The following is a 23,120-nucleotide window of genomic DNA, read 5'->3' on the forward strand; positions in this document are numbered from 1 at the left end:
TCTTTAGGGAAACCCTGCAACTGAGATAGGCTGGGGCAGCCTCTCCCTGGACAATGCTGCGCTGGGCTGGGTTCTGCCCATCTCTGCTTCTGGGTTTTCCTTGTCTTGCCATTACTTCCTGTAGCTCTCTTCTGGGCATGAGCATGGTCTCACATGGTTCATATACATATCTGCGGCTGTTCTTCAAATTTATCAAGACGTCAGTGTGATAAGTAAAACTGATTTATATAACATACATTCATCACTTTATAGTATCTCTTTATCATGCATCTTTGGGGACAAAGAATTCAAAGTAAAAGGGGGAAGCTTCCATGATTTATTTTTTAATATTAAAAGAGGTTGCTCTGCATTCTCAGAAAAGTGCGCATCACTGTCCTGGGTTGACCATGCACTTCTGTTGTGATAGTCTACCAAAAAGGTTAAAACACAATTGATTAGATTTCTGCGAATCATATTTCAGGTCCCACATCACTTTACTTGGTTTTGGAGTGTTTCCACAGTTTTGTAGTTTCCGGATTTAAGACCATAGATGATTATTTACGTCCATTTTCAATCTGACAAACTAGGTTACTAAAGGTAAGCTCAACTTTATTCAAAGCTGTTGGGAATCTCTAAAGCAAAGGAAATGAGGGGGGAAGGTCAATTAGGTTTCTGGAAGGAGTGGGTCTTGAGGTGGAACTTAAAGAGACAGCAGAATCTCACAGAGAAAACGCTTTAGGTGCTTCGGCAACGGCCAAAAACATTTACGGGGGGGATTGGTAATGCCACTGAGCAGATCCTAGGATGTATAACGGGGCTGTTTTGTTGTGAGATAAAACAGATTTGAATCCACATTGCAATGAGTTTTAAAACACCAAGCTGAAGCTTCGGAACTTTCCTCCGCGGGCATCGGGAGCCATCGAAGGTTCTTAGCAGGTGAGTGGCATGACCAGATTGACTACCGGAACGAGGATGAACTTTGTAATTTCTTCGGCGCCTTCCTCCGACTTCTGCCCGCCGCTCGGGCGGGCCTCACGGTAGGTGGTGGTGGTGGAGCTGCCGGGCAGCTCCAAGCACCGGGTCGCACCGGGTCGCGCCGGGCCGGCGGGGGTAGACGCCGCCGGGTCCCGGTTGGGGCCTCCGAGCCGCAGCCAGACGCTGCACCTGGACCCGGCCCGGCCGCCGATTGGACGGCTCGGCGTGACCCGGCTGTATCGCGAGACGAGATTGGCAGCGGCGGGGCCGCATGTGCCCCCGCGCTGGCTTTGTACGCCGAGCCGCCTGCCGGTCCTTTAACAATGGGCGGCGCGAGCGCCCCGGCGCTGGGCCCGAGCTGAGGCCGGCGCTTTGCGGCCGACTGTCCGCATCATGAGCGGGGCCGGCGTCCCCCGCACGCCGGCGGGGCTGGGGCTGTGAGGGCCGCGGTTCCGGGTAAGGGAGGCCGCCGTGGGGACCGGCAGGCCTGTGCTGGGCGCGGGGCACCGGACCCGCCCGGCCCGGCCTTTTGTTCGCCTTTCTGGGGCCGCGCGATCCCGTGCGCTGCTCTGGACGAGGTGGAGGCGGCCTGGGTGCGTGCCGGGCCCGGCGGGGGCCGCGGAGAGGCCCCCCGGGGGGGAACGAGTGCCCGAGCGGCTGCCGCTGGGACCCGGGGCCGGGCGGGTATTCGTCTGCTGGTTTATCCGCGGGAGGTTTTCGCCTCAAGGGATCTTCGATTGGTGTCAGTCTCTCTGCTACCCGGGGCCGGCGCTAGAATTCGAACCCGGGACGCGGGGAGCCCCCAGCCAGGCCTCCGCCTCCAGCTCCCCTTGCGCGCACCCCGGGCCGCACCTTGGGAACTCCAAGTTGGTCCCCTTTGCCCGGCACCCAGGCCGGCAGTTCTCAGCGCGAGCCCGCTCCTCCTGACTGGGTAGCTCGGGCCTTACGCGCGGCGTCGGGGAATTGGTTTGGACCGGTGCTGGCTTTAGGTCGAGTCCGGTGAAGAGGAGCAGCCACCCAGGGTGGCTTGAGGTCACACCCCTCGGGGAGGGGGCGCTGAGGGTCGTGTGGAAGGAGCCGGCCTTGACCGCGTCTGGGGTGTGTCTTACAGACTGAAGTTGCCGCGTCTGGCCAGGCGCGTCGCCGGGTCCCATGGAGCTGGAAGGGCAGTGGTGGCGGGGACAGCTGGCCGCCGACATTCATCAAGCGCTTCGATACAAGGTAATTTCGGTGCCCGATTTTTCCATTCAGTGTTTTGTGCCAGTTAGTATAAATCGCGGCTCCCTGGGAAGTCCGGTCACTAGTTTCCAGACCAGAAAAGGCGAGTTTGCTTATTTGCTCGAGGTTAATTAACTCCTGGGTTTCTTCCCTGGGATGTATCAGAAGAACCTGTAACTTAAGTGAGGGTGGAGCGTGGTATTTGGGAGAGGGAAAGTGGAACATGAATTTGATACTGTTTTTAAACAGATGTGTGTGTTGGCTTTTATTGGGCAGAGGAGCCCTCGTTCTGTAGTTGCTGTTGCGTTCCGCTGTTAGGTCACATCTGTACATAAATTCCCCAGCCTGTCCACTAACCTGCCTGCTATAAGACTTCGGACAAGTTACTTAATTTTCTCTTTCCCAATTTCCTCATCTGTAAAATGAATAATAATAGAATGAGGCTTGTGGGGAGATTGTGAAGATTAAATGAGTTGTTATTGTGCATGTGCTTTACAACAGTGCTTCGGGCATAGTAAGCCCTAAGAAAGAGGTGACTGTTGTTATTTTTCCCTGAGACACACCCCCCCCCCCCCCCCCAGATTTGGGGGCTGTTCAAAATGCCTTAAGGTAGGAGTTAGCTGCTCCTTCCAGCTAACTGAAAGCAGAAAGTAGACTTTAATACATATTGCTGGGGAGGGGGGGTTCGGTGCAATTTTCTGGCACAATGCAAAGTCTGTGTATTGTTCTTAAGTTAACAATTTTGCTCTTATGTCACATCTCAGTTTAACGGGTCATCTCTGCCTCTTTGATAACCAGAAGAGAGACCACATCCAAAACTGTCCCTAACTTAACTCAGTTTCACCCTGGATGGAGAGGGCCGTTTGTTATGTACAGAAAATGAGAAAGAAGCAAAACAACCGCCTCTTTAATAAAAGGGATACTGATGGAGCACCTGGGTGGCTCAGTCGGTTAAGCCTCGGACTTTGGCCTCAGGTCATGATCTCACAGTTCATGGGTTCAAGCCCCGCCTCAGATTCTGTGCTGACAGCTCAGAGCCTGGAGCCGGTTTCACATTCTGTGTATCTCACTCTATCTGGCCCTCCCCCACTTGTGCATTCTTTCTCTCTCTCAAAAATAAATAAGCATTTAAAAAAATAAAAGGGTTACTGACTGTTGGAGTTAAAGTTCCTGGGATGATAATGAACTTGTATCGTCAGTTTTTTTTTTTTTTTAAACCAGGTTAACTACATTAGAAAACCTAATTCCGACTTAAATTGTTACAACTGTACCTGTTTCTAAGGTTAGAGATTTTTTTTTTTTTTACATTTATTCATTTCTGAGAGACAGACTGAGTACAAGTGGGGGAGGGGCAGAGAGGGAAGGAGACATAGAATCCGAAGCAGGCTCCAGGCTCTGAGCTGTCAGCACAGAGCCTGACGTGGGGCTTGAACTCACGAACCGTGAGATCATGACCTGAGCCAAAACCAAGAGACGCCTAACCAACTGAGCCACCTAGGCGCCCTTGGTCTTTTAGTTTTAAATGTTCTCCTTTTCTAAATGTCAGCCCTTTATCCCTCTGGTATGTGGTGAAATTAATTCTTTGATGTTAATGATACTTTTATTTTTTTAGTGACATAAAACTCAAAAGATTTTCCTTAAAAGATTTCCATGGTATGGAAATTATGTGTAATTTTAATCCGAGTGATGACATTGAGTTAATTTTGTCAGTTGAGGTTGGAAGTGGATTTTTTCCAGCACGTTTGTAAAATACTTTGTGTATTAGGCTCTAAGGAGGATCAAAGGAATAAGACACAAGCCTGTATTAAAATTGCTTATGAACTATCGAACTATTGGAGCGTGCGGCCTGAGGGAATGCCACTGAAAGTTACCTTGGGTCACCTGTGGCGTGCTACCCTGGGTTGTCTTATTTTATCTTTAAGCCCTGTGTAAGCCACAATTGACACAATAGTCACACTTTGTGAAAAATTTATTAATCGGTAAATATGTTTATCGGTAAAACTTGAACCTTGTGGAACTGGAGAGACCCCTGTTTGCAGTATACTGAAGTCAAGAAAAGTTAAAATCAACTTTTCTTATAAAAAAATTAATTCTAGATTATTAATTTAGTGATTTAGTTGGATAGTCATGCTTATTTATTCAACATATATGAATACCTGCAATATACAAGGTACTATGCCAGGTGTTAGAATGGTAATAGTGGATGAGACAGACTTGTCTCTGCCTGTGTTAGGTCTAATCTCACATAACTCAGCATCTCAATTTAGCTCTTCCTTTGCACAATTGCCATTTAGACACAATGGAAGGAATTACCTGTTTAGATCCAAGGTGTGTGGAGTAATCGTTGCTTTGACCAGCAGCATTGCATCTACTAGGGAAGGGTAAAAATTACAGCAAATGGAAATTCCCTTCAACCCCAAATGCAGCTGTTCTGATTTTTTGTAAAATATAACTATTTTCTCCTCCACTTCCCCCCAAAAACCCTATAAAGCAGCTGTCTTCTTACACTTCTCATATTGTTATCTTCTCATATTGTTATGCAATGTATACTAAAATCCTAGGATGGCTGGGAAGTATTTTCAGGAGTGTCTATGACAGATGGGAACAATGCTAGCTTGTGAAAAACACTCCAAAAATATCCCACAGAGTTGTATTTACAGTTGTGAGTACTGCTTCTATGCCTTTATTTCCATCTTGGCTGGACAGTAGCCCGTTCTGAGAAAGGGATGGCATTTAGGATGGTGAATGGACTAGTACTTGAGACTGGAGATGGAGACGACTTGCTCAGGTCTCCGTGCTTTGGTCCCGTGACATCCTGAGAAGCAGACGGGAACAAGAGTGTAAAATTCTAGAGTATCAGGAATACACATTATTAAAAAAAACTTGTAAAGCTGAGAGAAGCATAGGTCATTTTTTCATGCTTACATAACTGTAGTATCTGGATGAAGAAAACTGAATCTGACAGCCATCTGGTAAGCACTTGTAGTTTACCATTTAAAATGATATAAAGAGAATGTATTAGACACACTCTTAAAAATCTGTTGGTCCTTGGTGTTCTTGCCTTTGTTTTATCCACATTTAATAAGTTAACATAGTGAAAAATAAACTCCACCAAATAAAGTGTTTTCCAGCTATGTTTCCCAGTGAGTCTTTAAGACCTGTTCAAGCCTCTTTTAAAGAAAGCCTCCCCTGGCTTTGTTTTTTCCCAGCACTCCATCTCCTGAGCTGGGTTAGATCTTCTGTCTCTCTGTTCTGTAATAACTTGTGATTACTGTATTATATTCTAATAATCTTTGGTTTATTAGACTATAATATATATATATATATATAAATAAATAGAGTTCCTGATATCAAGCCATCTTTGCATTCCTGGGATGTACTACAATTGATGATGATGTATTCTTTGGATATACTACTAAATTACATTGGCTAACATTTTGTCTAAAATTTTAGCTCTTATTGGTTAGGCAGATATGTAAGTTCCATTTTTGGTGTTTATTTATTGTAAAGTTTTTACAACATAAAATTTTAACTATTTTTAAGTGGATAGTTCAGTGACATTAGGTACATTTACATTGTGTTACTTTTACCTCTACATCTGTAGAACTTTTTCATCTTAAACTAAAATGCATTTTATCAATTCATATACTGAAGGGTTGTTTGTTTCTACCTTTTGGCTTTTGTGAATAATGCTGCTAACAATAGAGAGGTACAAATATGTGAGTCCCTACTTTCAGTTCTTTTTGGTGTATACCTAAAAGTGGAATTTCTGGATCATATAATAATTCTATGTTTAATTTTTTTGAGGAATTGTAATATCGTTATTCAGTGGCTGTACAATTTTATATTCCCACCATTCCAAAAGGGTTCCAATTTCTCCCATTCTTGTCACCACTTGTGTTCTGTTTTGGATTTTTTTGATAATAGCAATCCCAGTGGGTCTGAAGTGGTATCTCATAATGGTTTTGATTTGCATTTCCCTAATGATTATAATGTTGAGCATCTTTATATGTGTTTATTGGTCATTTATATATCTTTGGAGAAATGTTTTTTTTTTTTGTTTTTTTTTTTTAAACATTTATTTATTTTTGAGACAGAGAGAGAGAGAGAGAGCATGAACAGGGGAGGGTCAGAGAAAGAGGGAGACACAGAATCTGAAACAGGCTCCAGGCTCTGAGCTGTCAGCACAGAGCCCGATGCGGGGCTTGAACCCACGGACCGCGAGATCATGACCTGAGCCGAAGTCAGACGCTTAACCGACTGAGCCACCCAGGCGCCCCTGGAGAAATGTTTATTAAACCTTTTGCCCATCTTTAAGCAAGTTCTTTGTTGTTGGATTGCATATATAAAAGTTCTTTATATAATCTGCATATTAACCTTTTACCAGATATATGATTTGCAAATATTTTCTTCCATTCTGTGGATTGCCTGTTCACTCTGTTGAAAAGAGTGAACTTCGCACAAAATTTTTAAATTTTGATGAAGTTTAATTGATCTTTTTTTTTTTTTTTTGGCCTGTGGTTTTGAGGTCATATCTATGTAATTTCCTGCTATTGTGATACCTGTTAGGTTTAATATTAGTATTATGCTGATCTCATGAAATGAATTTAGAACCTTTTTATCTTTCTGCTTTCTGTATGTTCTGGAAATACTTTAATAGTATAGAAAAGTTCTAATTTTCGAAAAATGGTTCATGTAATTCTGAGATTGAACAGCGATGATGGGAAAAATTTTAGGTGTATGAAAAGGTAATGGCAAACGAGAGATCATAAAACTGCTCAAATGGAAACATGCTTAGAAGATACTAGTGGATGAATACTAGTCTCTACCTTCCACGTCTCTGCAAGTGTAATAGTATTTGACCTACTAGGAGCATATTCACTACCTGTTACCTTCTACCCCAAAGCTTTGAGCCTCCTAAAGGGGGTGTATATGTGTGGTGTGGTTGGGTTTTTGGTAGCAGAGTTTTTCTAAAAACACGTGGTAGGGAAAAAAGGATACAAAAATCTTGCTGGAATATATCCCTTCTATAATTAATGCATGAAACACCTATAACTTCTCACCTCACAGATGTTTAAAAATAAGGAGAAAAGTTTGGTTTTAGATTTTAAATGCCATTCATTATCTTTCCATTCAACTTTTTCAAATTTGTGTTTCCTTCAAGAAGTGTTTTAGGCACTTATAACACTAACATATTGGGGGCAAAAGTTGTCTTTGCATTGTAGGGATACTACTCCTACAGGCCATGTTAGACTAAATGTTGTTCCTCTTGATTTAGGAGCTGAAGTTGCCTTCCTACAAAGGCCAGTCCCCTCAACTAAGTCTCAGAAGGTATTTTGCTGACCTGATTGCCATTGTGAGCAATCGCTTCACTCTCTGCCCTTCTGCCCGACATCTGGCTGTCTATTTGCTGGACTTATTTATGGATCGGTATGACATCTCCATCCAGCAGCTGCATTTAGTTGCACTTTCCTGTCTGCTTCTAGCAAGTAAGTATGAACCTCATCTACATGACTAGAAGTTTCCATTGTTTGGAATAAAATAAATTCATATAGAGGTCAGTGAAACATCACCAAATTGCATTCATTCCAGTTTACTAATATCAGAAAGTTTATGTTGAAAGTGCTTCTTGGCATAATCATTCTTAACTAGACATTAAAAGACTAGCTCTGAAGTCTTTTAAAAAGTTACGTGCTTAAGCCCTACATCCTGAAGATTCTGATACAAATGTCTAGGCCACTCCAGATTTATTGACTTAGAATCTGTATCATGGGGCTTGAGTTCCAAAGCTGATACTGATGTACCTTTCCATTTGAGAACCATTGCCTTAGGCTTCTCAACCAGGAAAAACTGACCCACAGTAAATAGTTGGCATTGGGTAGAGACAGTTTTGGTTGTCGTCACAACCTGGGAGGGTGCTACTAGCCTCTAGTAAGTAGAGGGCTCTAGTAAGTAGAGGGTGCTACTAAGTATCTACGACGCACAAGGCAGCCCCCCCCCCCCCCCCCCCGGCCCCGTAAAGAATTTCTGGCCCCAAATGTCAGTGGAACTGAGGTTGAGAAACTCTCCAAAAGGTACTATAGTCTTGTGTTGTTAGAATACCTTCTACTGACTACATAATGAGTTGACTTAATGAACTGAAGGTTCACAGGCAGCTTCTACAAATGGGGAAGACTGTTTTTGCAATAGGCCTGGCTCAGTGGTGGCCTGCAGGGTAGACTCTGATAAATCCTGTTTGTTACCTGATGAAGAATGTACTGGTGGGTCTTTTGGTGGCTCTTTCTCTTAGTTTCTTCCTGTAATTCATTTCATTGTTAGTATCTTGACTGAAGAGAAAGAGGGTGAGTAAAGGAATTAAAATTGGGTTTTTCTTTTAGTAATGTCATTTACAGTAGAAATGTAATCCCCACTTCAGAGTACTTTGTAGTAATACCTACTGCCTTCATTTCTAACCCCCTCTTGAGGGTTTGGGATCTTATGTGGGTGCTGTCTAAGGAACATTCCCCCTACATGCTACCACCAGAGTTCTTTGTAGAACAGTTTTGTGCTTTGACTGAAAGTAAACCTAAAACCAAATGCAGGCCCTGTGATACCACTTCTGGCACTAATTTCTTCTCAGATTTTCATTTTCTTTTTCTTTTTCTTTTTCTATTCTTACTACTATTCCTTTGATCTGATAACCTCCTGCGTATTTCAAATTCTTTGTGGACCACATTTCATATAAATAAACACAGCCCCGGGGGTGACGTAGCACTCTTTGTGGGTTAAGGTAGAAACTCTTTAATGTAACACTTAGAACCTTGCATCTGGTCCCAGCCACCTTTCCAGTCTTATCTTCCCTCCCTGTTCCCATACACCTTGAGCCAAATTCTTATCGGAATACTATTTTCTGAAAATCTATATTTCTCCTTTAATCTGTTGTCCTCTATGATCCAGACACATCACCTGCTCCTCTCCCCTCTATCCAGAATGCTGGAGAGGTAATACTTGTACATTTATAATTAACCTTTAATTTAACCTTTAATTAAAGTTTCATTCTCATAAGCAATCTCGTGTACAATTCTGTATGTGTTTCATCACTGGCTGTGAAGCCCTTTGTGCTTTCATAGTTGGCATAGGATTAGAAAAACCCACACTTGATACATTGGATGTGTGAGGATTCACAAATGGAATGGCTTCTTATCCTACAAAATGTTAGTTTATAATAGGATCAGTTTATAATAGACACTGGAAATCACATATGCAAGTTAGGTTATTTTTAAAACTTAGGATCGTTCGTGAAAAATGATATTGCCTGTTGTGGCCATCACTGCTTTTACCACTACCAAACCTCATCTTGCTTTATGCCTGAGATTCTTAAGATGTGGTGGAAACCAAGTAGGAGATTATTCCTGGTGAACTGACTTACATTTGTGACTTACTTGACTTTACTTAGTGGTAACTTATCAAATGAATTAGGAGTTACTCAACTAGATATTCTTAAACTACATGTTATTGCTAAAGTTTCCTGGTGATTCTAGTTGCCTAATCTAAGATTTCTGGCCACCATGCAGTGGTTAGCATTGGTGCCAAGTTCTTGAAATTTCCACAATTTGGGGAAAAGATACTTTATTTGTGCACCATCTTAGGTTGATTGAAATGGAGCTTTTAATTGTTCTCGTTTTTTTAATTATCTCTTACTGTTTAAGATTATGATCAACTTATTGAAGATGCTTTTTGCACATTTTCAAGGAACTAGGCTTTAGGATTTGTATTCCTGTGGCTTAAATATGAATTGTTGATCAGCTATTGCTGAGCGTCAGATACCTCCTCCCTTTGTTCTGCTGGCATCCCCTAACCTCTCTTTGCCGAAAGAGAGGAATTGTTTTTACATTATTCCTTTTCCTCTGGATAGTGAAGAGAGTGAGATAGGTATCCCCCAGGGTCTCAGCCCCTCCAAGTAGGCAGTGGTCAAGAGTTTAAGCTGCTGGCTGTATCCTTGGGTCAGGAATCAAAGAGACCCTTAGTAGTCTGTCTCTACTCTGTAGGTTTGCTGCTACAAAAGTACTTAGGATGCGTATAAACTGGTAGCCTATTTTTAGTATCTGGTGTCTGTTTTTAATTTGTGGAGTACATTCTAGTGTTTCTTAACATTCTTACACTTTTCTTATCTTTGGCAGCTCTCCAGTTAGGTTTCATAAACTTTATTTAAGTCCTGCTTCTCTCCTCCCAGAGTGATTGAACTCTGTATGCTCGCCTTCCCCATCTGCTCCCTGCTTTAGGGTGAGCAGCCTGTTGCGTAAAAGTGGAGAACAGCTTGCAGCTGACAGGACTGGGGGACGGTGGATTCTGCTTATTAAATAGGATGGGAGGCTGTCAGTAGTTTGGCCAAAGATGGAGCACAGCTTGTGAGTTCCAGGTAATATCTGTACCCAGCTGCCTGTATGTCTGCACTGTTGGAGCTGGGAAGAAAGGTCCGACAGGCTGTCTCTGATGAAAGAGCGAGCCGTATGGTGTTTTAGAGTAGGGATTACGGTGGTGAATTTCCTAGGTTTGAATCTGTTGTCAGCAATATGCATTTCAACAACCCTTAAGTCTAAAGTTACTTGTCTGTAGAATGAAAATAAAGACACTTAACTGACAGAGTTGTTGTGAGGATCAAGTAGGGTAAGATGTTTAAAAACACATAGGAAATTGAAACATAAATGTTAGCATCATGGTGATTAATTCTTCTATAAAGTCTTCTATAATCTTTAGTCTGACTCCCTAGCTCTAAAGATTCTGGCTCTTTCCAGAAAAGTCTGTGCTTCATCCTGGAAAATTCTTAAATTCTAACTCTTTGTCTTGTATACCCTGGCTTCCCTTGGCTTCTGTGATCAGCATTGAACTTGTAGAGAGCACGGAAGCAGTCTTGGATATGAGGCTTTTGATAATTTGGTCAAGGTCTTGTGTAACTAAGAAATGATCTCAAAATCAGGATGAAGCCAAAAGTAAGATAGGCTATTAGTAGTGAAAATCTGTGACAAATGCTTATTTCTCCTTGCTTACCAGTAATGGGTTGACAAAACTTTTTAATTGGTTATCTGAAAAGTGAAAATTTTACTTCCTAGTTGACTTGATTTACATCTTTTTAATGCAAATAGTTAAATATGAATAGAACCTTTTTTTAAATAGGAATAGAACTTTTTTTCCCCCCTATGAATTGCCTCTTCCTGTTCCTTACTTGGTTTTTCTCTTAGATTGGTAGTCTAACAAATTTGTGAAAATTCTTAGTATGTATCAAAGATGACTTTTTTCCTGCTCAATAATAAAAGAATCGAAATGTCCATTGGCAGAGTATACAGTGACATAGGATCCTGGCTCCTTCTGCCATGTACCTACCATTCACTGCTGGCTTTGAAAATGTGCTGCTTTCCATAGCTGATCTGAGCATTTCCTATAAAGGAAAGAAAGTCCGATGTTTTGTTTCTGTGGCGTCTAATTCTTTATTTTCTGGGAAGCAGATGTGAATTTCCTGTGCCCTTATTTCCTGTTTGGGGCCTTTATCAATATAATCACATGGCTTCTGGTATTTCCTTTCAATTGAAGAAACTGATCTTTGTGATCTGTATGTGGTATTGCAGATAAGTAGATTTAAAATATCCATGCACATAGCTTTGAGCACAACAAAAATGATGGTTATGAATGCAGGTACTCACTGACGCTGTCACACATTTTTAAGTCTTTTAGTATCTATGTATCGGAGTATATCACTATATATAATGAAAAAGTTCCAAAAAACTTAAGCCTGAATAAAATCCCAAGTATAGTCATTATGCAGTACACAGGTTGTTTTTAACTTTGCAAGTCAAGGTACAAAGGCCATCTTTTTACACTTGTAACCGCCAAGTACTTTATAAATACAGAAACCCCATAGATTTTTAATAATACAGAATTCTGTCTATTTTGATAGTTGTTGTCCCCATATAACCTAGTGCAATACTTTGATCTAGAAGTACAGATTTGGGAATTCAAACATAAGTCTTCCTTTTGGCTTCCATTTTTGGTTTGGTTCAGCTTACTTGACCTTGAATGAATCAGCCAACCTCATTGCCTTCGTTTTTTGAGCTTTGAAATTGGTCTTATACAATTTTGTTTTCAGTGTTGAAAGTTTCAAAGAAATAATATGAAACATTCTTGATCCTTGAATTAAACAGTGAGTTATAGTGTATTAATGTCTTCAAAGGAACTTCAAGCATGATGTAAATAAACACATTAATTTTTATGATATTCCTTTGAAGTACACTGAGGGTGTTGCTGTTGCTACACAAATGGCAGGGTACTTTGAAAACCTTAATGATTCATCCAGAGGGATTGAACTAAATTCCTGGGACACTCTCCACTCTGACAGTGGAGAACAGTGGGTTCCTTTCCCGTATCTTTATGCAGTGATGATGCTGGATGACCAGCTTGTAAAGATCACTTTAGTGCTCTCAGCCCTACTGAGTATATCATTGGAAACACTTGTGAAATTCATCTGTATGTGATTTGAATTGGGAGGGGCTATCTAGATTCTTTCAAAGTCTGAATTGTACATGGTTTTTTGATCACCTCCTACCTGTAGCAATATATAGTTAAGAGTAATTTAGATCTTAAGATGCTCAAAATTTCTGAGGCAGGAGAAAAATTCTCTTTGGACTTCACCTCTTCATTAAGTCATGAGCTTTGACTCACCTGGCATAGGAGACAAAACCTACCCCAGGTCCCCTCCCCCTTAAGCCAGACCCAAGGTAGCCAGCAGTACTTTTTCCCCAGCCCTGGGCGGACAGACTTGAATAGCACCACTGAGACCGGTCTGCTGAACATCTGGGCTGGTGACCATTACCATTTGTTGTAGCACCTCCAACACGTGATATAAACCCATCCTTTCTTGGAAAAGAAACTTCACAGAGAAGCTTGTGTGGTTTCTATTGCTTTGACAATCTTTCTGGCTCTTCTCCAAAACATGTTTTTAAATGGATAAAATAAAATTACAAGATTTCCAAAGAAATCAAATATGTTGAAATAGTTCTCAAAATAGTAAAACAAAAAATTCTGTATAGTAATATGTAACATAGTCTAACAACTATAATTTTGAACAAGTATAAAAGCTTTTGTGAGAAATCTATGATAGATTGTATTGCATACAATACAATTAGAAATAATTGCAATATTATATGACTGTTTTAATGTAAAATAGAACATAATAGTAGAAGGTAGAAGGCTTTAGTTAATAATTTCCTGTCTTCTGTGGACCACCATGGAACAAACCCAGAGAGATTTGAAGACAATTCTTTGGTTCTAATGCTGCATCTTGAAAACCATACTGGTACTGGATAGTTTGAATTTTTTCCAGCCATAAGTTCTAGAGATACCTAAAATGAATGATTTATATACAGTAAATTAAAGTGTAAGATGGTACATTAATAATCTGTAGAAACATTATTCTGGGGCTGGAGAGGGAATTCTGTTCCTCAGCTGTACATTTAGATGAGTATTTCCTGAAAAGAAGTTTATGCCTTAGAATAATAAAGTACAGCCATCAGAATGTCTACTCCTACTTTGTAAGGGGATACAAAAGTAAATATAAAGTATTCTCCTGTTCCTTTTTTGGTAAGAGACTTACCTAGGTTTTGTTTGAATTCAGAAGAGGAGGCTTTTCAGTGTAATGAGAATGCTTCTTAGATATTCACCCAGTTTTTTCTCTCACTGTCTCTCTGGAATTGAGATTGTTCTGAAAATAAGCCAGAATGAAACACTTGAAGTTTTTATGTATTTATTTTTGAGAGAGAGATGTAGAGAGCCGGGGAGGGACAGAGAGAGGCTCCCAAGTAGGCTCCACCTGTCGGCACAGGGCCCAATGCGGGGCTTGATTTCACAAACTGTGATATCATGACCTGAGCCGAAACCAAGAGCTGGACACTTAACCGACTCAGCCACCCAGGTGCCCCCTGAAGCTTAGCTATTTTGATTTCAGATAACTCCGTGGCATGAAATTCTTTAAACTTTCTTCTATTCTAAAATAAAAGCCTGTTCTCCCACTGACCACTGCTGTTCCCCCTTGCCAAAAGAAGTTTCCTGGAAAAGATTGTGCTGGTGATTTAAGAGTTATTTTTTCATTGGCACATATGACTATTTTCATTATACAGTATGACATAGATCAGAATGTTTACATGTTCCATTTTTTGTTTAGAGGCGGGTAAGGAGTAAGGGATGGAGGCACCAGGAGAGAATACTGCAAAATATGAGAACCAGAGTTCTGGCACACTTGTTTCTGCCCAAGAGAGGAGAAAGAATGTCTTTGGATCTAAGTCTTTGCAGTAAGACAGCAAATCCCATTGAAGTGACCAGACCTATAATGATCACTTGTATAACATTTTGTCTCTCTGTCTTACCCCTCCCCCCTTTTCTTATAAGGTAAATTCGAAGAAAAAGAAGATAGTGTGCCTAAGCTGGAACAGCTCAACAGCCTGGGTTGTATGACTAACATGAATCTAGTATTAACAAAGCAAAATTTGCTACATATGGAACTGTTATTATTAGAAACCTTTCAGTGGAACCTCTGCCTTCCAACAGCTGCCCATTTCATTGAGTATTATCTCTCAGAAGCAGTACACGAAACAGATCTTCATGATGGCTGGCCAATGATTTGCTTGGAAAAAACTAAACTCTACATGGCCAAGTATGCAGATTACTTCCTGGAAGTATCTTTGCAAGGTGAGTCATTGTGGACGCCAGTAAGTGACTTGTGAGCTTGTAACTTGTGTATTCTGTTGCTTAAGTTCATTTTTGATGTCTCCACAGATTATGCCTTTCTAAATTATGCACCTTCTTTAGTAGCTGCTGCGTGTGTGGCTTCTTCAAGGATTATACTTCGTCTTTCTCCAACGTGGCCTACAAGATTGCATCGTCTTACTGCTTACTCCTGGGATTTTTTAGTGCAGTGCATTGAACGGCTATTGATGTAAGCCTCCTTACCTCGTGTTTGTGATTTCTCAATACTTTTCTTCATGTACAAGGCCATAAAAAGAACTTCCTTTTTTTTAAATGTTTATTTTTGACAGAGAGACAGAGTGTGAGCGGGGGAGGGGCAGAGAGAGAGGGAGACACAGAATCCCAAGCTGGCTCCATGCTCTCAGCTGTCAGCACAGAGCCCAACGCGGGGCTCAAACCCACAAACCACAAGATCATGACCTGAGCCAAAATCAGACGTTTAACTGACTGAGCCCCCCAGGTGTCCCTCTGAAAAGAACTTCTTAAAAGCACAGAGCTTTTAGGATTTTGGCTCTGACAGTTACTAGCTGCCATGAGCAAGCCATTTTATGATTAGTACTTGGCAGAAAGCTGTACTTTAGCTGTTTTCCAGTGAGAGGCTGTCATTGCTGTCATGATTTGGGGTACATGATAAGGAAAGGAGCTGCTCTTACGTGAGCTCACAACTCATCAGTCCAGGCAAATCTTGCCCTTTTGCCCACTTCCACATCTTGAAATTGTAGGGCCACCAGATGTCACCAAAGTGGCAGCCACGTTTAAGTGCTTATTGTGGAAATATTTACCAAGCTGGAAATAGGCCTCAGAGCTACCAGCAGCCAATTCCCAAGGTTTGTGTCAAAGGAAGGAGCTTTTAGAAGGATAAGAGTAAAATCTCACTGTTGTTAAAATTATGGTTACAGTGACTGCTACCTGGGCAGTGGGGCAGTCCATGGAGTCAACTGTTGAAGAGTTGAAGTAACATTATAATTTTTTTTTTCAGTGTTTGTTTGTTTTTGAGAGAGAGAGCATGAGCCAGGGAAGGGGCAGAGAGAGGGAGACACGGAATCCAAAGCAAGCTTCAGGCCCCGAGCTGCCAGTGCAGAGCCCAGTGGGGGGCTTAAACTCAACGACTGCAAAATCACGACCTGAGCCAAAGTCGGATGCTTAACCGACTGAGCCACTCAGGTGCCCCGAATTGAAGTAGTAGTATTGACATTTTTCTTTCTCTCTACGCAGCGCTCATGATAATGATGTGAAAGAGGCAAACAAACAGAGAGGACAGGCAGGATCCCAGCCAGCACAGCTGAGTGTGTTCCCGTCAGCTTCTCAGCCCTCGCGGCCAGTTCACTTTCAGCAGCCTCAGTATCTCCATCAGACGCATCAGACCTCACTGCAGTATCGCCATCCTGTAGCGGAACAACCAAGCTGTCAGCAGATTGTATCCACCACACACACCTCATCTTACACACTACAGACGTGTCCTGCTGGCTTCCAAACTAGTGTTCAGGGCCTTGGGCATGTGCAGACTGGTGTTGGGATGTCACTGGCAATACCAGTAGAAGTTAAGCCCTGTCTGAATGTTTCTTATAACCGGAGTTATCAGATAAATGAACATTACCCTTGCATTACTCCATGCTTTGAAAGGTGATTTTATGTGAAGGTAATACCTGACCCAGACTGTTTGTGACTTGAAGCTCTGGGGCAAGCTTTTTGTAAACTTCTCTTCAAAAGGAAAGGGATCCAGATTGCATCAGAACTCTTCAGGTACCAGCATCTGCTAGGAAGACTGAAAATCCCTTTCAGTGCGCCACGAACACCTGGGAGGACCGAACAAACACCGCAAACACTTTAACAGTATGTATATCAAATCCTGTTAAAACACATCCCTATAATGACAAAAATTTTCAAGCCCTGGCTGATGGTCCAAATATTTCAAAAATATTCACTACAACAAAATTTGGACAGACTCCAAATCGCCATTTTGAGATTGGCCTGCGGTGGGCTCTGGGCCCAGTGTTGGCTTATATGTCAGAGACTAATGTTTATCTGTGGACTTGCCAAATGGTCTTTTTATGAAGGAAAGTTACAGTATTAATTTTTGAAGAAGTCCTTTTTTTTTTTTTTTTATTCTGCAGTTTTGAGTTCCATTTTTGATCCACAAATGAATTTTTTACTATGTTTAAACTCATGAATTGCTATTCTATACCAATCTGCAGTAAAAGAAAAAAAATTTTTTTTAGATGATTCTATATAACTTCCTATCACAATATAAGTATCTGGATTCATGTACTAAGTAAGATTAAGGATGGATTAGATCTCTTAAAATCATGGTCATAAGTTTTTCTTATTTTTTCCCCCTAAGTGATCAACCTCATATCTTTAGAATTAAAACACATTTAACTCAGGGAATTTGTACTACTTGGAAACACTTAACTGTAATGCAACATGTTTTGGGAATGTTATAGTATGAACTACCTTTATAACATAGGTTAAAATACTCTTGCTAGGATGTGTTTTCAAATGAGAACATAATTGTAGCGTAGAACGAATGAAGTGGTTCCTGTCATTCATGATACATACAGAGGTTTTGCATTTCTCGGTGCAATCAATGATTTATACTCAGAATTGATGTTACTCTAGAGGTTTTTTCAAGGGAAGGCTTGGCTGTAAACTGTCAGTACTAGAATGAAGTCCTGTAGGTTTATTTTGAAATGGAATGTGGCCAGGGTAGTTCTCAGGTTGTGCTAGAGCAGCACTTTGTTACGTGGAAGACAAGTTTTATAAGCAGCCTTTCAATCCAGCCAGTCAGTGTAAGCAGGCAAAGGAACTGATGACTAAATTTCAGTAGCCACTTTCATTACATCAGCCCCAGAACTGCCCTGGGACATTTCACTGTATTGGTCATGAGTGAAAACAGCAATAATAAGTCATTACAGCAAGGGCAATTTGGGGGAAAGAATTCAGAGGGAATAAAACGTAAAAAGAAAGAAAGCATTGTAATAACTGAAACTGTATACATTGTGCTCTTATCTGTGGGAGAACAGAGATTTGGTGGAGGGAAGCTTTCTGATTTAAAAATTAGTAAGGTGTGTCTTTTTGTTTTGTGTGTGTGTGTGTGTGTGTGTGTGCGTGTGTGTGTGTTTTTAAAGATAGCACTTGAATAGAAGGGAAATTGCATGGCAGGTATGTGACTGCCACAATATGCATTGAAGACAATATTATAAATGTGTTGTGGGTATGCAGCAGGAGTCTCAGTAATCAAGCCAATGGCTTTTGTTAGGAAAGGAAGGGACTCAACGCAGTAGTGGACTGATCCAGATGGCTCCAGTGGATAAATGTGGGTGGGTGGCTTCTGCCAGCATGAATTCTTAGAGAATGTCCTTTCCTTAAAAGAATGGTAACTTGTATAATAGAGTACATAGGGCATGATGTGAATTTATTAGTCTGGTAGATTAAAAACCACTCAGGTAAGAACACTCACTCATGGCAGTTTTGAAGCATGAAAATTGTTTTCTGAAAGTATCATCACTTTTCCTCTAGAAGGCTGCTAATTGGATTTTGGTAGTTCTTACCTCAAGAGAGCTTGAATTATTTGGGGGAAAGTGGGTTCAAAAGAGAAGATATCTTTCACATTCAGAACCCAGCACCTGGAGTCCGATTTTCAGTATTTTAACTACCTCAATAATGCTATGAATGTAAGATACTGGGATAGAGATCCCAACTTGAAACAACAGCCGGTGCCTATGGTAATTTAATGTCTTGTCAAATGCTTTTATTGATTGGTTTAAATGTCATTCTTGTTATAGAAGAATATGCCTTTTTAAAAAACTTATAACACTTTCCCAGTTTATATTTAAAAAAACTAAACACTGGATTAATTTGGGGGGGGGGGTAGAATAAAATAATTAATTGGTTACTATTGCTGCATACCCAGGATGGGGTGGGTGGGGTGATTGGAGAATCAGAACTATTTTTAAAACATTAGGTTTCAATATAAATACAACTCACAACTGCTAGCCTTGGGGGACGGGGGTGGGGGGAGTTGTATGGGTTTTGTTTTGTTTAATTTATTGGTTAGTCTTTAAAGTAGGTCTTTTTTCTTTCTTTCTTTTTTTTTTTTTTTTTTTGAGATTACTGGACCATCATTAAATGTGTACTGTGAAGAGATTAATGATATGTATAAAGGGCTTTACCAAAGTCCACTAAATAAACACTACTCAAGTACAGACTGCAAACCAAAATGTATCTGTGTTGTGACATTAATTGCAAATAGCGAGTATGGTGCTAAATTCTACACCAATGGAATTAGATGAGTGCTATGCACTTAATTTTAAAATAAATCTAGTTTTCATTAAAAATGGCTTTAGTGTTTTGTTTTAAATATAAATTTGGTATATATTTGTAGTTTCAGTGAACCATGTCATCGTATTAGTCAGACTTGGAATCCTAATTATATTTACTAAAAGCCATCCAGATGTAGAGTATAACCAAAGTGGTAGGAAACATTTGTGTAGTAATTATGTATTCCATACTGAGCATCAAAGCCCACAAAAGTATATCGCACACAGCTTTTGGACTTTTGAGCTTAAAATCAGTTAGTGTATTAACAATCGCAGCTTCTAATTTATTAAACAACACATACTTCAGAAAATTTGAAATCTGATCTCAGAAAAGTAGGGACACAAAACAGTCAAGGGTGTGAGAGGGAGCAGGGTCAACAGTGAGTGATAGTGGTCTGTTCACCTAAATATATCTTTTGCCACTTAATTGAACTTAAAACTCAGGTGGAAATTGTTTTGAAGAGTAAAATTTTAACAGGTTTGTATGTGTGGATTAAGAATTTCCACTCCTAGGGGCTCCTGGGTGGCTCACTCAGTTGAGCATCTGACTTCAAGTTGGGTCATGATCTCACGGTCTGTGAGTTCAAACCCCGCGTTGGGCTCTGTTCTGACAGCTTGGAGCCTGGAGCCTGCTTCGGATTCTGTGTCTCCCTCTCTCTCTGCCCCTCCTCTGGTTGCACCCTGTCTCTCTCAAAAATAAACATTAAAAAAATGAGAGGAGTATATATTATTTATTTCCCCACTGCTGTTAAGAACAAAAGATAGTAAAAACCTAAATGTCCATCAATAGGGGACTTTGTTTTACTATTACAGTGACATGTAAAAAGAACAAAGTATTACTATAAGCTGATATGGGCAATCTCCAGGATATATCAAAGCAAAGGTAATGCTACCATTATGCTAATACTTACAGAGTAAGTAAGAAATAAGTAAGGCTTATTTGTCTATTGATGTTCATGGTCATTTGTGGTTTTCTCATCGGTCAATATGGAAAACTTGGAAAATAAAAAATATAAAGCAAAATGGCATAATTTCTCTTGGCACTTTTCCTATATGTATACATATATATACATATATATTTACATAATTGGCATGTTGAATATGTAACTTTGTACTCCACAATATATCAACAACATTTTTCATGAAATTAAAATACATCCAAATTAAAGTATATATGTTAGAAGGGTTGTTAGTATTCAATTATATGAATACAATATATTTTAACCATTTTCCAATGTTTTGAAATGATTAATAAACTAATGAACATGTATTTTACCACTTTCCCAACAATGACCAGGGTGTGTGGGTTATAAGGCTTAAGAGTGTATCTCAGAGACCAAAGATCTAGATTGCTCTCCCAGGAATATTCTTTCTCTTGTATGAAAGCAACTAAGAATATAACAGAAAGAACGAAATATTTGCATAAACAGTCACATGATTTCTGCAGTACCTTTTCCTCTAAAGCCCATCCACTAGGGATCAAGGAGTGTACTTATGACCAGAAAGCAACAGGTGTTATGAGTAGAGGTACCCCAATATCCAAACTGTTTCAAGTATAATTAGTGTAAAAGGACATAATTACATTAATTGTATTACATTAATGTATTACACTTAATATCTATATCAGTGTATGCATTTATTATATTTTTAATATTTACTTATTTTTGAGAGAGACAGAGCGTGAGCAGGGAAGGGGCAGAGAGAGAGAGAGACACAGAACTCAAAGCGAGCTCAAGGCTGGACGCTGGCAGCACAGAACCTGACGCGAGACTTGAATTCACAAACTGAGATCATGACCTGAGCTAAAGTCAGATGCCTAACTGACTGAGCCACCCAGGAGCCCCTCAATGTATGCATTTAGAGTTCACAGAGCTTCCTTAGTTTTAATTTCACTTGAAAATTTTTAAGAAATGTAAAGGGAACTACTAGCTTCATGCTATAGATGATGAAAACAAAAGCCCAAAGATTTTGATTGTTCAAAGTCACAACAGATTAAAGCCCAGGTATGTCATCTCTTGTGCTTCTAGGAATTTTGACAATCTTCATATTGGCTACAATCTGAAAGGAAGGGGGAAAAAAGGATGAGATTTTTTATTTTCTGTATGTTGTTCAATCCCTCCTAGTTGTAGAATGTTTAATGTTGAAACATGGAAAGTCACTGAATCCAATTTTTTTTTCTTCTTTTTTAAATTTTATTTTTTTAATTTACATCCAAATTAGTTAGCATATAGTACAACAATGATTTCAGGAGTAGATTTCTTAGTGCCCCTTACCCATTTAGCCCATCCCCCCTCCCACAACCCCTCCTGAACCCTCTGTTCTCCATATTTATGAGTCTCTTCTGTTTTGTCCCCCTCCCTGTTTTTATATTTTCGTTTCCCTTCCCTTATGTTCATCTGTTTTGTCTCTTAAATCCTCCTATGAGTGAAGTCATATTTGTCTTTCTCTAATTTCATTTAGCATAATACCCTCTAGTTCCATCCACATAGATGCAAATGGCAAGATTTCATTCATTTTGATTGCCGAGTAATACTCCATTGTATATATATACCACTTCTTTATCCATTCATCCATCAGTGGACATTTGGGCTCTTTCCATACTTTGGCTATTGTTGATAGTGCTGCTATAAACATGGGGGTGCATGTGTCCATTTGAAACAGCACACCTGTATCCCTTGGATAAATACCTAGTAGTGCAATTGCTGGGTCGTAGGGTAGTTCTATTTTTAATTTTTTGAGGAACCTCCATACTGTTTTCCAGAGTGGCTGCACCAGCTTGCATTCCCACCAACAATGCAAAAGAGATCCTCTTTCTCTGCATCCTCGCCAACATCTGTTGTTGTCTGAGTTGTTAATGTTAGCCATTCTGACTGGTGTGAGTTGGTATCTCATTGTGGTTTTGATTTGTAGTTCCCTGATGATGAGTGATGTTGAGCATTTTTTCATGTGTTGGTTGGCTATCTGGATGTCTTCTTTGGAAAAGTATCTATTCATGTCTTTTGCCCATTTCTTCACTGGATTATTTGTTTTTTGGGTGTTGAGTTTGATAAGTTCTTTATAGATTTTGGATACTAACCCTTTATCTGATACGTTGTTTGCAAATATCTTCTCCCATTCTGTCAGTTGCCTTTTAGTTTTGTTGATTGTTTCCTTCGCTGTGCAGAGGCTTTTTATTTTGATGAGGTCCCAATAGTTCATTTTTGCTTTTGTTTCTCTTGCCTCCAGAGATGTGTTGAGTAAGAAGTTGCTGCGGCCAAGATCAAAGAGGTTTTGCCTGCTTTCTCCTCGAGGATTCTGATGGCTTCCTGTCTTACATTGAGGTCTTTCATCCATTTTGAGTTTATTTTTGTGTATGGTGTAAGAACATGGTCCAGGTTCATTCTTCTGCATGTCGCTGTCCAGTTTTCCCAGCACCACTTGCTGAAGAGACTCTTTATTCCAGTGGATATTCTTTCTGGCTTTGTCAAAAATTAGTTGGTCATACGTTTGTGGGTCCATTTCTGGGTTCTCTATTCTGTTCCATTGATCTGAGTGTCTGTTCTTGTGCCAGTCCGATTTTCTAATTCAGCATTAGTGGGTCATGAAATCAACTTAATGGATCACAGTCAACAAACTGAATAGAAAAGAATGGAATAGAATATATGAATGTACTGCCCTAGTAAAAATAAGGATTGTTTTATTAAACATTTCTAACTCCAAGTGACAGGGGAAAAAAAAAAAAAAAAAAGCTTGGAAACACTGCTTAATCCCATGTTCTCAAACAACAGGTTAACAGGTTGCCTAAGAATCGTCTAGACCTCAAGTCCAAAAGATTCTGATTCGGTAAATCTGGAATGGGAATCAAGAGCCTGCATTTTT

The 23,120-nt window shown here is 40.2% G+C and overlaps 1 protein-coding gene across 4 annotated transcripts; it reads left to right on the forward strand.

Annotated features, from left to right (window-relative positions):
- Positions 1-1,270: 1,270 nt before the first annotated feature.
- CCNJ (cyclin J) lies at positions 1,271-22,516 on the forward strand. 4 transcript variants are annotated; one of them, XR_006209154.1, is made up of 7 exons: positions 1,271-1,410; positions 2,066-2,175; positions 7,451-7,661; positions 14,587-14,886; positions 14,974-15,133; positions 16,159-16,776; positions 22,488-22,516. XR_006209154.1 is itself a non-coding variant. In XM_042960633.1 (6 exons), the coding sequence occupies exons 2-6, from the start codon at positions 2,107-2,109 to the stop codon at positions 16,568-16,570; spliced, it is 1,152 nt and encodes a 383-aa protein (XP_042816567.1). In that variant the 5' UTR covers positions 1,271-1,410; positions 2,066-2,106; the 3' UTR covers positions 16,571-19,778. The 4 variants fall into 4 exon arrangements, 2 of the variants coding, with proteins under 2 accessions (XP_042816567.1, XP_007080181.1); XR_006209153.1 differs by lacking the exon at positions 22,488-22,516 and adding an exon at positions 19,053-19,778; XM_042960633.1 differs by lacking the exon at positions 22,488-22,516 and having other exon boundaries at positions 16,159-19,778.
- The last annotated feature ends 604 nt before the right edge of the window (positions 22,517-23,120 follow it).

This window comes from Panthera tigris, chromosome D2, assembly GCF_018350195.1.
Source record: "Panthera tigris isolate Pti1 chromosome D2, P.tigris_Pti1_mat1.1, whole genome shotgun sequence".
Lineage (NCBI taxonomy): Eukaryota > Metazoa > Chordata > Mammalia > Carnivora > Felidae > Panthera > Panthera tigris.

Coding starts and splice junctions, on each gene's coding strand:
- CCNJ (XM_042960633.1), top strand. CDS start 2,107: ATGGAGCTGGAAGGGCAGTGGTGGCGGGGACAGCTGGCCGCCGACATT. Junction 2,176..7,450: donor ATCAAGCGCTTCGATACAAG/GTAATTTCGGTG, acceptor CTCTTGATTTAG/GAGCTGAAGTTGCCTTCCTA. Junction 7,662..14,586: donor TTCCTGTCTGCTTCTAGCAA/GTAAGTATGAAC, acceptor TTTTCTTATAAG/GTAAATTCGAAGAAAAAGAA.